Source organism: Lepus europaeus, chromosome 1 (assembly GCF_033115175.1).
Source record: "Lepus europaeus isolate LE1 chromosome 1, mLepTim1.pri, whole genome shotgun sequence".
Classification (NCBI taxonomy): domain Eukaryota; kingdom Metazoa; phylum Chordata; class Mammalia; order Lagomorpha; family Leporidae; genus Lepus; species Lepus europaeus.
The window spans coordinates 183,011,459-183,023,811 of NC_084827.1; the positions used below are offsets into that span (position 1 = coordinate 183,011,459).

Consider the following 12,353-nt stretch of genomic DNA (forward strand, 5'->3'; position numbering starts at 1 on the left):
CTCCTTCCCTGCGAGCCCGGGCCAGCCCCAGCCTGGGTGGGCCAGGACGCAGCCGCAGCAGCTCCCCGTGGTCACTGCGCGCCGTAGCCAGAGTGCACGTGCTTCGGATGGCCCCGTGGCGTCCTGGTGCTCTCCGTGTCCTGAGGGGCCCCCTTGTTCGGCTCTTTTTGCAGCTTCCGGAAGCTCCGCGTGAGCCAGGAGGAATAGTGATGCTCCCTGGCTGTGGGGAGAGGGTGCAGGTCAGACTGGGGGGCAGACGGGGGGCAGGTGGGGGAGAGGGTGCGGGCCAGATGGAGAGCTTGCGGGGCAGGTGGGGGGGCAGACAGCTCGCAGGGCTGATGGGAGAGCGCAGGGCAGACGGGGCGGGGGGGGCAGATGGTGAGAGGGAGAGGGTGTAGGTCAGACGGGAGGGGGCAGGTGGGGGAGAGGGTGCAGGTCAGGTTGGGGGAGGGTGCAGGGCAGATGGGGGTCAGGTCGGGGGCAAACGGCGAGCGCACAGGGTAGACGGGGGAGAGGGCACAGGGCAGATGGGGCAGGCGGTGGCAGATGGTGGGGGGCAGACAAGGGGAAGGGCACAGGGCAGGTTGGGGGGAGGGTACAAATGGGGAGAGATGGGGCAGACAGGCAGGTAGGGGACATGTGGGGGGCAGGGAGCAGGTGGGAGCAGACAGGGACATGGGGGTGAGTAGCAGGTACGGGCAGACGGGGAAGAGGTGGGGGCAGGCCGGGCACAGACAGAACGGTCACCCGCCCGCCCGTCTCAGCCTGGGCCTGCCCTCCCGCGAGCCAGAGAGAGGCCCTCCTTGCCCTCTGCTTCCCTGTGGGGCTCCAGGAAGCCACAGATGCCGCCGGAGCCACACTGCGGGCAGAGGGCGGCCTCCTGACCCCCAGCGGTGGCCCCCAGCCCCTGTGGACAGCTCTGGCGTGCCAGTGCAGGTATCAACAGCTCACACGAAGGCACAGGCGTGTGCATGCTCCTACAGGCGTGTGCGTTCCCATGGGGACCCCATGTGCGCCCTCCCCCAGGGCCAGGCCCTGTGAGAGCTGCATCTGGGACCCCGCTGCCCCTCAGGGTCAGCAGGTAAGACTGAGCCCCACCCCCAAGTCCACCTCTCCAGCCTCAGGGCAGCGCGGGCTCCAGGAAGGACCAGACCGGGGCGTCTGCTGGACACTGAGGACAGGGCCAGTGTAGGCCAGAGCGCTAAAGCCAGGCAGCACCTGGGGGAGGAGGGGGACCCCAGGGCCATTCAGCGAGGAGTTGGGAGACCCCACCCCCACCCCACAGAGAAACGAACCCGTGGCTCTGCCAGTGAGCACCAGTGAATCCAGACGCTTCCTCCGCGGGCACAGCCTTCCCAGCTCCCAGGCCACGCTTCTGAGCCCAGTGTGGGGAAGCAGAGACCCCAGGACGCGCCAGGCAGACACACGGTTGGGCCTGCCGGCCTCCCCCCCCCCCCCCAGGACACGTGGCCGCCCAGGGAGGGTCTGGTTTGGAAAGGTGGCAGCGGCTCAGGCAACACCCTTGACACATCTCCCACCCTCACCTCCACGTCCCAGTGTGAGCAGACCCCAGACCCAGCTTCTCACCGAGTAAGCTAAACACACAGGCCCTCGCCAACATGGATGGAAGCCCCACGGCCTCTGTGGGCGGTGGTGGCGGCTCCCACACCTCCGGCAGGGGCTTGTGTGACAGGTGCACCTGGCAGCAGGGGGGCTGCAGCTGGAGCTGAGACCAGCTCGGGGTGAGAACAGGACTCTGCTCTCTGCAGACGGGGCTGGGCTGGGAGGGCCAGCAGGGAGAGGGTGTCTTCGACATGGACACACCGAAGTGGGGCTGGAACCAAGACCTGGCCCTGCCCCCAGAGAGCAGAGAGCCCACTCCTCCCACACAGGCTCTCAGCCTGAATGGAGCCCTGGGCACAAAGACCCGGGCCCCAGACTCCGTGAGGACGACTGGAGAGACAGCAGCAGAGAGGAAGAGAACTGAACTCGGGCCAGGACCCCCGCACGCCACAGAGCAAGGGCGTCTGCGTCCCAGGACCTCCACCCTCTGCTGCGGGAACAAGGAGCGGAAGGCGGCTCTGCCATGTCACCGCTGAGCAAGCCGGCCCAGAGGGCAGGTTCCCGGCTGCACGCACGACGGGGCCACATGAGAGGGACCACATGAGGGCCTCCCACACGGACACGGCGGGGGACACGTGAGGGCCTCCCACACGGGCACGGCGGGGGATATGAGAGGGACCACATGAGGGCCTCCCACACGGACACGACGGGGGACACGTGAGGGCCTCCCACACGGGCACGGCGGGGGATATGAGAGGGACCATGTGAGGGCCTCCCACACGGACACGGCAGGGGATACGTGAGAGGGAGCACGTGAGGGCCTCCCACATGGACACGATGGGGGACACATGAGAGGGACCACATGAAAGTTTCCACCGGAACATGACAGGAGACATGTAGAGGGACCACGTGAGGGCCTCCCATGCAGTCATGACGGGGGATATGTGAGGGCCTCCCATGTGCACACGCCAGGGGACACGTGAGGGCCTCCCACGTGGACATGACAGGAGAGCCAAGGCTACACACGCACACACACGGCGTACACAGACGGCGACCACTGCAGGGAGAAATGCCCACTGCATTGTCTTCCACTCTAGAGGACTCTTAACTGGGCAGCAGTAGTGCCCGCCACATGGGAGGTGACGGGCAGCTGCCAGCCCAGCTCCAGGGCGGGGCGAGGCGAGGGGCCCAGGCCCCTGTGGCCCCCCGGCGTGGCGTGGTTCTAGTTTTAATACCGCACAGGGGATCCGCATCCCTCGAGCCTCTGTGAGGAGCACACGCCCCGCACAGCGGGGAGGAGCAGGAGCGGTCACTGAAGGCAGCCAGGCCTGGGGCTGTGGCGGGAGGGGCACGGGGACTCCGTGGGGAGCGGGCTGGGCCCTCAGCTGCTGCCTGTGCCTCCACAGAGCGCGGGGCTCCGGACTCCCGCACATTCCGGGCCCTTTGTCTCATCACAGCCTTCTGGGCCGGAACCCGAGCCCCACCCCGGCCTCCCCCCCCCCAGACTCCACACCTGCTTCCACTGCCAGCCCCCGCTGATGGCCACCTGGCCAAGCTCCAGGCAGCTGCCCACGCCCCAGAAGGGCGGCCCACCCTGCCCCAGTCTGACATGGGGCTCCTCTGCGTGGGGCCCGTCAGCCCCTCGGCACCCATGGGTCCCCGGCCTGCCTGGCCCTTGTCTCTCGAGGGCCTGTCCAGCTCGGACACCGCTGCCTCCCCCTGCCTGTCCGCAGCCCCTCACCTGGCTTCCCTTCCGAATCGGATCCGCACTCTGCAGCACACGCCTGACATCCTGCCCTCTGCCCTCCCCAGCCAGCCTCACCTCACGGACACCATGGGACTGGGCAGGGGGCCCCGCCTCCTCCCCAGACTGGGGGGGGGGGGCGTGAGCTGGTGCTGAGCCCGGCCCCCCAGGAGAGGACCCGAGAGTCCAGGCACGGCGGCTGGGGAGGAGCAGGGCAGACAGCAGAGGGCCGGGGGGCAGACTGCTGGCCTCAGCCTGAGGGAGGGGACACCAGGTCCTCCCGGCAGGGGCAACCTCAAGCCCCGGCGCCCCAGCGTCTCCACCTCAGGGACTCCCCGGCCGGGTGTGTCCGGGGAGGGCAGAAAAGGCCCCGGCATTCCTGCTTCTTCCTGCAGAGCCAGGACGGGCCTTGGGGCAGAAAAGGGCTAGGCACCCACGAGAGCCACAGGCCGGGCCGGAGAGCCCCCAGGACACACGTGGGGGAGGGAGAGAAGGAAGCAGAGCCCAGGGCAGGGGCTGGAGCAGCGGCCGGGCAGGTGGTCCACTCAGTCCTCCAGTGCTCGGCGCAGGAGCAGCAGAGAACTTTCTGGAAGGGCAGGGTCTGGGGTGGTAGCCCAGGGCTGGGTGCCCCGGGGAGGCCGCCCCTTGCTCAGAGCACTCTGGGCGCTGGACTCCGACAGCCTGGTCCGTAGAGGGGACGCTGACCACAGAGCCGACGACACCCGAGGCTCTACCAGACCCAGCTGCTCCCCGACTTGGGCACTGCTGGCCTCTCCCACACATGAGGCCTGGCATGCACACAGCGGGGGCTGGGGGTCACACGTCCCTCTACCTTCCCCAGATGCTGCGGTGACTGCCACGACTCCGGGAGAGCTGGCCATGTTCTGGAATATTCTGAAGATGGAGGAAACCAAATCCCAGGCAAACTGGATGCTCCAAGTGAGCAAAGAGGAAGAAGAGCTTGCGGCCGGAGCCGTCAGAGGTCATGGGTTGCGAGAGTGGAGCGGGGGCTGGGCAGGAAGACGCACCCTGGAGCCAGCAGGCAGGGACCAGGCTGGGCGAGGGCAAGGAACAGGCAAAGGTTCCCGGGCCAAAAATGCAGCCACACTTATAGAATGACCGAAGAACAAACGTGGAAGTTCAGTCATCTATGGAGAGGCGTGAGCGCCTTGTGTCCACCTGAGACAGTCACTGTGTGCCCACAAGGCCGTGAGTGCCCACCACTACCACTGTCCCCTCCGCCACTGCCACCTAAGGCTGCCGGGCCGAAGGACGTGCCATCTCCACCTGCAGAGACCGTGGCAGCCACCACAGTGGCCACCGGTGCAGGTCTTCTTCACCACGTGGGGGGACAATGTGGTCGTCACGTGACCATGAGAGGGACGGACCTCCCTGTGGAGCCACCTGTCCACCAGGGGATGTGGCCTCTTCCGTGCGGGCCACTGAGTCAGCAGCTGGGCCCCCGCCCTGAGCCAACAGCTCCTGCCTGGCCGTCAGGTCAGAGGCAAAGGCCTCCAGCTGCTGACAGTGCTGGACTCAGTCCCAGCCCCGCCCCACACCCTCCTATCCAGCAACCCCCGCCCCACACCCTCCTATCCAGCAGCCCCACCCCACACCCTCCTATCCAGCAGCCCCCGCCCCACACCCTCCTATCCAGACGCCCCACCCCACACCCTCCTATCCAGACGCCCCACCCCACACCCTCCTATCCAGCAGCCCCCGCCCCACACCCTCCTATCCAGCAGCCCCACCCCACACCCTCCTATCCAGCAGCCCCCGCCCACACCCTCCTATCTAGACGCCCCCGCCCCACACCCTCCTATCCAGCAGCCCCACCCCAAACCCTCCTATCTAGACGCCCCCGCCCCACACCCTCCTATCTAGACGCCCCCGCCCCACACCCTCCTATCCAGACGCCCCCACCCACACCCTCCTATCCAGCAGCCCCGCCCACACCCTCCTATCCAGCAGCCCCGCCCCACACCCTCCTATCCAGATGCCCCCGCCCCACACCCTCCTATCCAGCAGCCCCCGCCCACACCCTCCTATCCAGCAGCCCCCGCCCACACCCTCCTATCCAGACGCCCCCGCCCACACCCTCCTATCCAGCAGCCCCCGCCCCACACCCTCCTATCTAGACGCCCCCGCCCCACACCCTCCTATCCAGCAGCCCCCGCCCACACCCTCCTATCCAGACGCCCCGCCCACACCCTCCTATCCAGACGCCCCCGCCCACACCCTCCTATCCAGCAGCCCCGCCCACACCCTCCTATCCAGACGCCCCCGCCCCACACCCTCCTATCCAGACGCCCCCGCCCCACACCCTCCTATCCAGACGCCCCGCCCCACACCCTCCTATCCAGCAGCCCCCGCCCACACCCTCCTATCCAGACGCCCCGCCCACACCCTCCTATCCAGACGCCCCCGCCCACACCCTCCTATCCAGCAGCCCCGCCCACACCCTCCTATCCAGACGCCCCCGCCCCACACCCTCCTATCCAGACGCCCCCGCCCCACACCCTCCTATCCAGACGCCCCGCCCCACACCCTCCTATCCAGCAGCCCCGCCCACACCCTCCTATCCAGCAGCCCCGCCCCACACCCTCCTATCCAGCAGCCCCCGCCCACACCCTCCTATCCAGACACCACCACCCCACACCCTCCTATCCAGACACCACCACCCCACACCCTCCTATCCAGCAGCCCCGCCCCACACCCTCCTATCCAGCAGCCCCCGCCCACACCCTCCTATCCAGCAGCCCCACCCCACACCCTCCTATCTAGACGCCCCCGCCCCACACCCTCCTATCCAGACGCCCCCGCCCCACACCCTCCTATCCAGCAGCCCCCGCCCACACCCTCCTATCCAGCAGCCCCGCCCACACCCTCCTATCCAGACGCCCCCGCCCCACACCCTCCTATCCAGCAGCCCCCACCCCACACCCTCCTATCCAGCAGCCCCCACCCCACACCCTCCTATCCAGCAGCCCCCGCCCCACACCCTCCTATCCAGACACCCCCACCCCACACCCTCCTATCCAGACGCCCCCGCCCACACCCTCCTATCCAGACGCCCCCGCCCCACACCCTCCTATCCAGCAGCCCCCACCCCACACCCTCCTATCCAGACGCCCCCGCCCCACACCCTCCTATCCAGACGCCCCGCCCACACCCTCCTATCCAGCAGCCCCCGCCCACACCCTCCTATCCAGACGCCCCGCCCACACCCTCCTATCCAGACGCCCCCGCCCACACCCTCCTATCCAGCAGCCCCGCCCACACCCTCCTATCCAGACGCCCCCGCCCCACACCCTCCTATCCAGACGCCCCGCCCCACACCCTCCTATCCAGCAGCCCCGCCCACACCCTCCTATCCAGCAGCCCCGCCCCACACCCTCCTATCCAGCAGCCCCCGCCCACACCCTCCTATCCAGACACCACCACCCCACACCCTCCTATCCAGACACCACCACCCCACACCCTCCTATCCAGCAGCCCCGCCCCACACCCTCCTATCCAGCAGCCCCCGCCCACACCCTCCTATCCAGCAGCCCCACCCCACACCCTCCTATCTAGACGCCCCCGCCCCACACCCTCCTATCCAGACGCCCCCGCCCCACACCCTCCTATCCAGCAGCCCCCGCCCACACCCTCCTATCCAGCAGCCCCGCCCACACCCTCCTATCCAGACGCCCCCGCCCCACACCCTCCTATCCAGCAGCCCCCACCCCACACCCTCCTATCCAGCAGCCCCCACCCCACACCCTCCTATCCAGCAGCCCCCGCCCCACACCCTCCTATCCAGACACCCCCACCCCACACCCTCCTATCCAGACGCCCCCGCCCACACCCTCCTATCCAGACGCCCCCGCCCCACACCCTCCTATCCAGCAGCCCCCACCCCACACCCTCCTATCCAGACGCCCCCGCCCCACACCCTCCTATCCAGCAGCCCCCGCCCACACCCTCCTATCCAGCAGCCCCCGCCCACACCCTCCTATCCAGACGCCCCCGCCCACACCCTCCTATCCAGCAGCCCCCGCCCACACCCTCCTATCCAGCAGCCCCGCCCCACACCCTCCTATCCAGACACCACCGTCCCATGCAGCTCTCCCCCCAGCACGCGGGCTCCTGGGCAGCAGGGACAGAGGACGGGCTTCCTACAGGTGTGGCCCAGAGAGGAGACGGGAGCAGCAAGGGGCAGGCCGCTGGGCCGGGCCTCATGGGCAGCAGGGCACGGTGGTTGCAGGGAGGCCCCGGGCCCAGCAGGCAAGGGTGGGAGGAGCTGCCCTGGAGCCGGCAGGGCTGTGAGACCACAAGTAGGACAGGGGTGGTGAATGGCAGAAGGTTCTAGAAGTGGCTGGACTGAGCGGGTGTTGGGGGCAGAGCTGTGCTGAGTGCCTGGTGAGGAGGACGAGTGATCTCTGACAGCCGAGGAGCCAAGCATGGTCCTGCCTCAGCCCCAGGGGCCGGGACCTGGGGGCCCCGGGCACCCAGCCAGCCCACAAAGAGCACAAAGTCCCCAAGACATTTCTGGTCTTGACAATCACTAATTCATTGAAAAGAGTGGTGGTGGCTGGTGCCTTTTGGGGGCCCTGAGGAGAGGGAGGTCTGGCCAGCAGGTGCACAGCCACAGGGGCACCTGCAGCACCCAGGACAGAAGCACGTGTGGCCCAGGGAAGGGGCACCCAGTCCACTGCCCATCTGGGGGAAGATCTAGCGAGGAGGCTCTCGTGCCTCATGAGCAAGACTATCGCAGTCATGCACAAAGCAGCTGTAAAGACCTGGGCACACAAGGCCGCGAGTGCCCGCCACTCCTCGTCCACCCCGTCCCTCGGCAGGTCAGGGTCCAGGGACAGCTCAGAAACGCGAAGGAGAAGCACTCGGCACAGCCAAGTTCTAGCTGCCGGAAGGTTCTGCCCATATGAGGCAGGAAGGGCTGCTACCGTTTGGAGAGCCATCTCAATGCCGGGAAGCCAAACTCGCCAATGAAAGGGAATGGGGGGGCGGGTGTCGTCTCTGCACGGGGACAAAGCTGTGTGAAAGACACAGCTCAGCAGTGAGAGGTGCAGAGGGACCCTCGCCCGCCCCCTGAGCCTCAAAGAGCACTCTGAGAGCACAGTCCACCACACTGCTAACGCTGACTTATTTCACAAAGGGCACAACAGACAGGAGATGGAGCGTGTGCACACTCTTTACGGTGTGAAGACAAATCATGGCATGCCTACAACCAGGCACCACGCTGGCTAACACACAGTGTAAGGTAGGCGGCTGACAGAAACCAGTCAGCAGTGTCCAAAGTGCTCATGAGAAACTACGGGGGTGCAGCTGTGTGAGCAAGTGTGTGAGGATGTGTGTACGTGAATACATGTATGTACAGATGTGTGAGGATGTGTGCATGGGAGAGTACACATATGTGCAGGTGAGGATGTGTACATGAGAAAGTGCACATGTGTGCAGGTGTGAGGATGTGTGTGAGGATGTGTGCATGGGAGAGTACCCGTGTGAGCATGTATGTGAGGATGTGTGCATGGGAGAGTACACGTGTGTCCAGGTGTGAGGATGTGTGCATGGGAGAGTACACGTGTGAGCATGTGTGTGAGGATGTGTGCATGGGAGAGTACACGTGTGTGAGCATGTGTGTGAGGATGTGTGCATGGGAGAGTACACGTGTGAGCATGTGTGTGAGGATGTGTCCATGGGAGAGTACACATGTGAGCATGTGTGTGAGGATGTGTGCATGGGAGAGTACATGTGTGAGCATGTGTGTGAGGATGTGTGCATGGGAGAGTACACGTGTGTGAGCATGTGTGTGAGGATGTGTGCATGGGAGAGTACACGTGTGAGCATGTGTGTGAGGATGTGTCCATGGGAGAGTACACGTGTGAGCATGTGTGTGAGGATGTGTGCATGGGAGAGTACATGTGTGAGCATGTGTGTGAGGATGTGTGCATGGGAGAGTACCCGTGTGAGCATGTATGTGAGGATGTGTGCATGGGAGAGTACACGTGTGAGCATGTGTGTGAGGATGTGTGCATGGGAGAGTACATGTGTGAGCATGTGTGTGAGGATGTGTGCATGGGAGAGTACACGTGTGTCCAGGTGTGAGGATGTGTCCATGGGGAAGTACATGTGTGAGCATGTGTGTGAGGATGTGGGCATGGGAGAGTACACTGTGAGCATGTGTGTGAGGATGTGTGCATGGGAGAGTACACGTGTGAGCATGTGTGTGAGGATGTGTGCATGGGAGAGTACACGTGTGTGAGCATGTGTGTGAGGATGTGTCCATGGGAGAGTACATGTGTGAGCATGTGTGTGAGGATGTGTGCATGGGAGAGTACACGTGTGAGCATGTGTGTGAGGATGTGTGCATGGGAGAGTACACGTGTGAGCATGTGTGTGAGGATGTGTCCATGGGAGAGTACACATATGTGCAGGTGAGGGTGTGTACATGAGAAAGTGCACATGTGTGCAGGTGAGGATGTGTACATGAGAAAGTGCATGTGTGTACAGGTGAGGATGTGTACATGAGAAAGTGCACGTGTGTGCAGGTGAGGATGTGTACATGAGAAAGTGCACGTGTGCAGGTGTGAGGATGTGTACATGGGAGAGTACATGTGTGAGCATGTGTGTGAGGATGTGGGCATGGGAGAGTACACGTGTGAGCATGTGTGTGAGGATGTGTGCATGGGAGAGTACCCATGTGTCCAGGTGTGCGGGTGTGTACATGAGAAAGTACATGTGTGTGCAGGTGAGGATGTGTACATGAGAAAGTACATGTGTGTGCAGGTGAGGATGTGTACATGAGAAAGTGCATGTGTGTGCAGGTGAGGGTGTGTCCATGGGAAAGTACACATATGTGCAGGTAAGGGTGTGTACATGAGAAAGTGCACGTGTGTGCAGGTGTGAGGATGTGTTACATGGAAAGTGCATGTGTGTGCACACGGTCCAGCACAGATTAAAGTCCATAGGCTCAGAATTCTTGTCTTTGAAGAATACTTCATTTTGTCTTTTATAAACAATAAGCCTATACTGCCTACATAATCAAGACTTTAAATAAGCGCTTTTAATTTAGGGAAGATGTAGAAACATATTTAATGGCAGAGGGTTTTCCAGGCCTAGCTGAGAACACACAGGGGTGGTCCTCCTGGCGTTCTCACGCGTGTCCGTGTGTCCTTGCCGTGTTCTGTGTGTGTCCGGGTGGTGCAGCTGCGCTTTGCATGTGCTGTTGGGCTGGCGGGCATCACTCCCTCAGTGACTCCTGCTTCCTTTGCTGGCTGCACACTCTCTAACCAGGACAGTACCAGCAAGGCAGGGGCGCTCAAACTTCATGGAAAACGCGCATTGTGAAGAAACGAGACGGTGGCCAGGCTGCTCGCACCCCAATAAACTCAGCTTCCAATTCCACCTCCCAGAGTTTCTGCAGCGCCCTCGTACCCCTTTCCCTTTCCACCAGACGCCGTGCAAGCTGGGGCGCCCACATCCACCCCTCCCCGAGCCCCTGCACCCAGAAGGGCAGGGGCCCAGCTCACCTCTGGGATGACCTGTAGCCAGCGCCTGGCCCATACTGGGGTACAGAGGCCCAGCCCTGCGCCCAGGGGGAGCCCCTGGAAAGCCTGGCACCCCTCATGTGGGAACAGCAGGGAGCTCCACCAGGACCACAGCTGCAATCCACACCTCCCCACCCTGTGTCATCCCCCCTGTCAGTCACATGACCCCTCCCCCAGGACCCGGGGGGTGGTACCAAGTAAGCATTCCTCTTTCTGACCTCGTGAGAGGCCAGCGACGGGGAGGGGCTCCATCTCCTGCCGAGGCTCGGAGGCTCTCTCCCTCCCCCACCCCTTCCTCTCCCTCCCCCACCCCCCTTCCCTCCCGTGCCCACTCTATTCCTGGGCAAGGCCCACACACGTGTTTCCCTCTCCTCCCTCTGAGCACGGTATTTGTAAAATGCAGGACCTGGGATGGGGACGTGGACCCCACCTTGCCCACAGCACCCTCCCCCGGCGCGGAGCCTGGGAGCGTCGGAGAGCAGGGGTCAGGTCCATCACTGTGTCTGCCCCAACCGGGCTCCTTCCCGGTGCCCTGTGCCCTCCCACTGAGTGCTGTGTCCATGGCCCTCCAGAACACACCGGCACAGGGTGGACACTCACACGGCACACACATGTGGAACACGCAAACCTGAGGTCTGCGGGCGGGCGGCAGCAGGGAGCCGTTAGCCCGAGGGAAGGTAGTGGCTGGAGCCGCCAGGGGCGCAAGGCAGAGGTGGAGCCAGCACACAGTGCACAGAAGTTCTAGAAGCTGGAGGTCTGTCCCGGGGTGCAGATGAACGCACACCCTGGGGGCCACTTTATTGCGAGCTCAGAGGGAGACTCCGAGCCGGGCTGGAGGTGGCCGCCAGGTCCAGCAGCCGAGTGGTGGCCCCAGGGGCAGGCGGCAGGCAGGGGGCGTGACCCTGGGCCCCTCCCCTGGCCATGGGCCTCCAGCGCTGCTCCCTCCTCTATCACAGAGATCCTTCCACCTTCCAGAGCTCCGCCTCGGGAGAGGGCCCTGGGGGAATGGGCGTGGGGGAGGGGAGGGGGAGCCTAAAGAGGAGGCCCTGGTCCTGGCCGTGCAGCCGTGGAGCCCCAGGCCCTGGACAGAGCGCTCCTGCCCCAGCGCAGCCCCAGTGGTGCCGGAGCCCCACCCCGAGGGCTGCAGCCCCTGGTCCTGGCCTCGCGATGCCCAGTCCACAGGAGGCCCCAGTGTTAGCTGTGAGCACGCCTCGGCAAAGGGCCGCCTGCCCCAGGGTCTGCGGGCCAAGGGGCTGTGACCAGTCAGGGGTGCACACACGGCAGGTGTCTGCCGGTGAGAACCCGCTTCACCAGGACAGAATGTGGGTGACGGGCAGGCACGGCTTCCTGGGCACAGTGCAAGGGCAGCAGCACAGCGAGAGGGAGCCCAGGAGGCCCTGGGCTCCTCTGCACCCCCACCTGGGACCCGGCACCCACAAAGGCTCAAGGCGGAAGCCACCCACAGCTTCTACACCCAGGCTCAGGCATCTCCTGCC

The 12,353-nt window shown here is 64.6% G+C and overlaps 1 protein-coding gene across 1 annotated transcript in view; it reads right to left on the bottom strand.

The window, feature by feature from the left end:
- Positions 1 to 71: 71 nt before the first annotated feature.
- Positions 72 to 12,353, bottom strand: part of ANKMY1 (ankyrin repeat and MYND domain containing 1) — a 52,085-nt gene continuing 39,803 nt past the window's right edge. The window contains exon 17 of the mRNA XM_062197516.1: positions 72 to 220. Coding sequence (XP_062053500.1) covers positions 72 to 220 — 149 coding nt within the window. The remainder of the gene's footprint in view (positions 221 to 12,353) is intronic.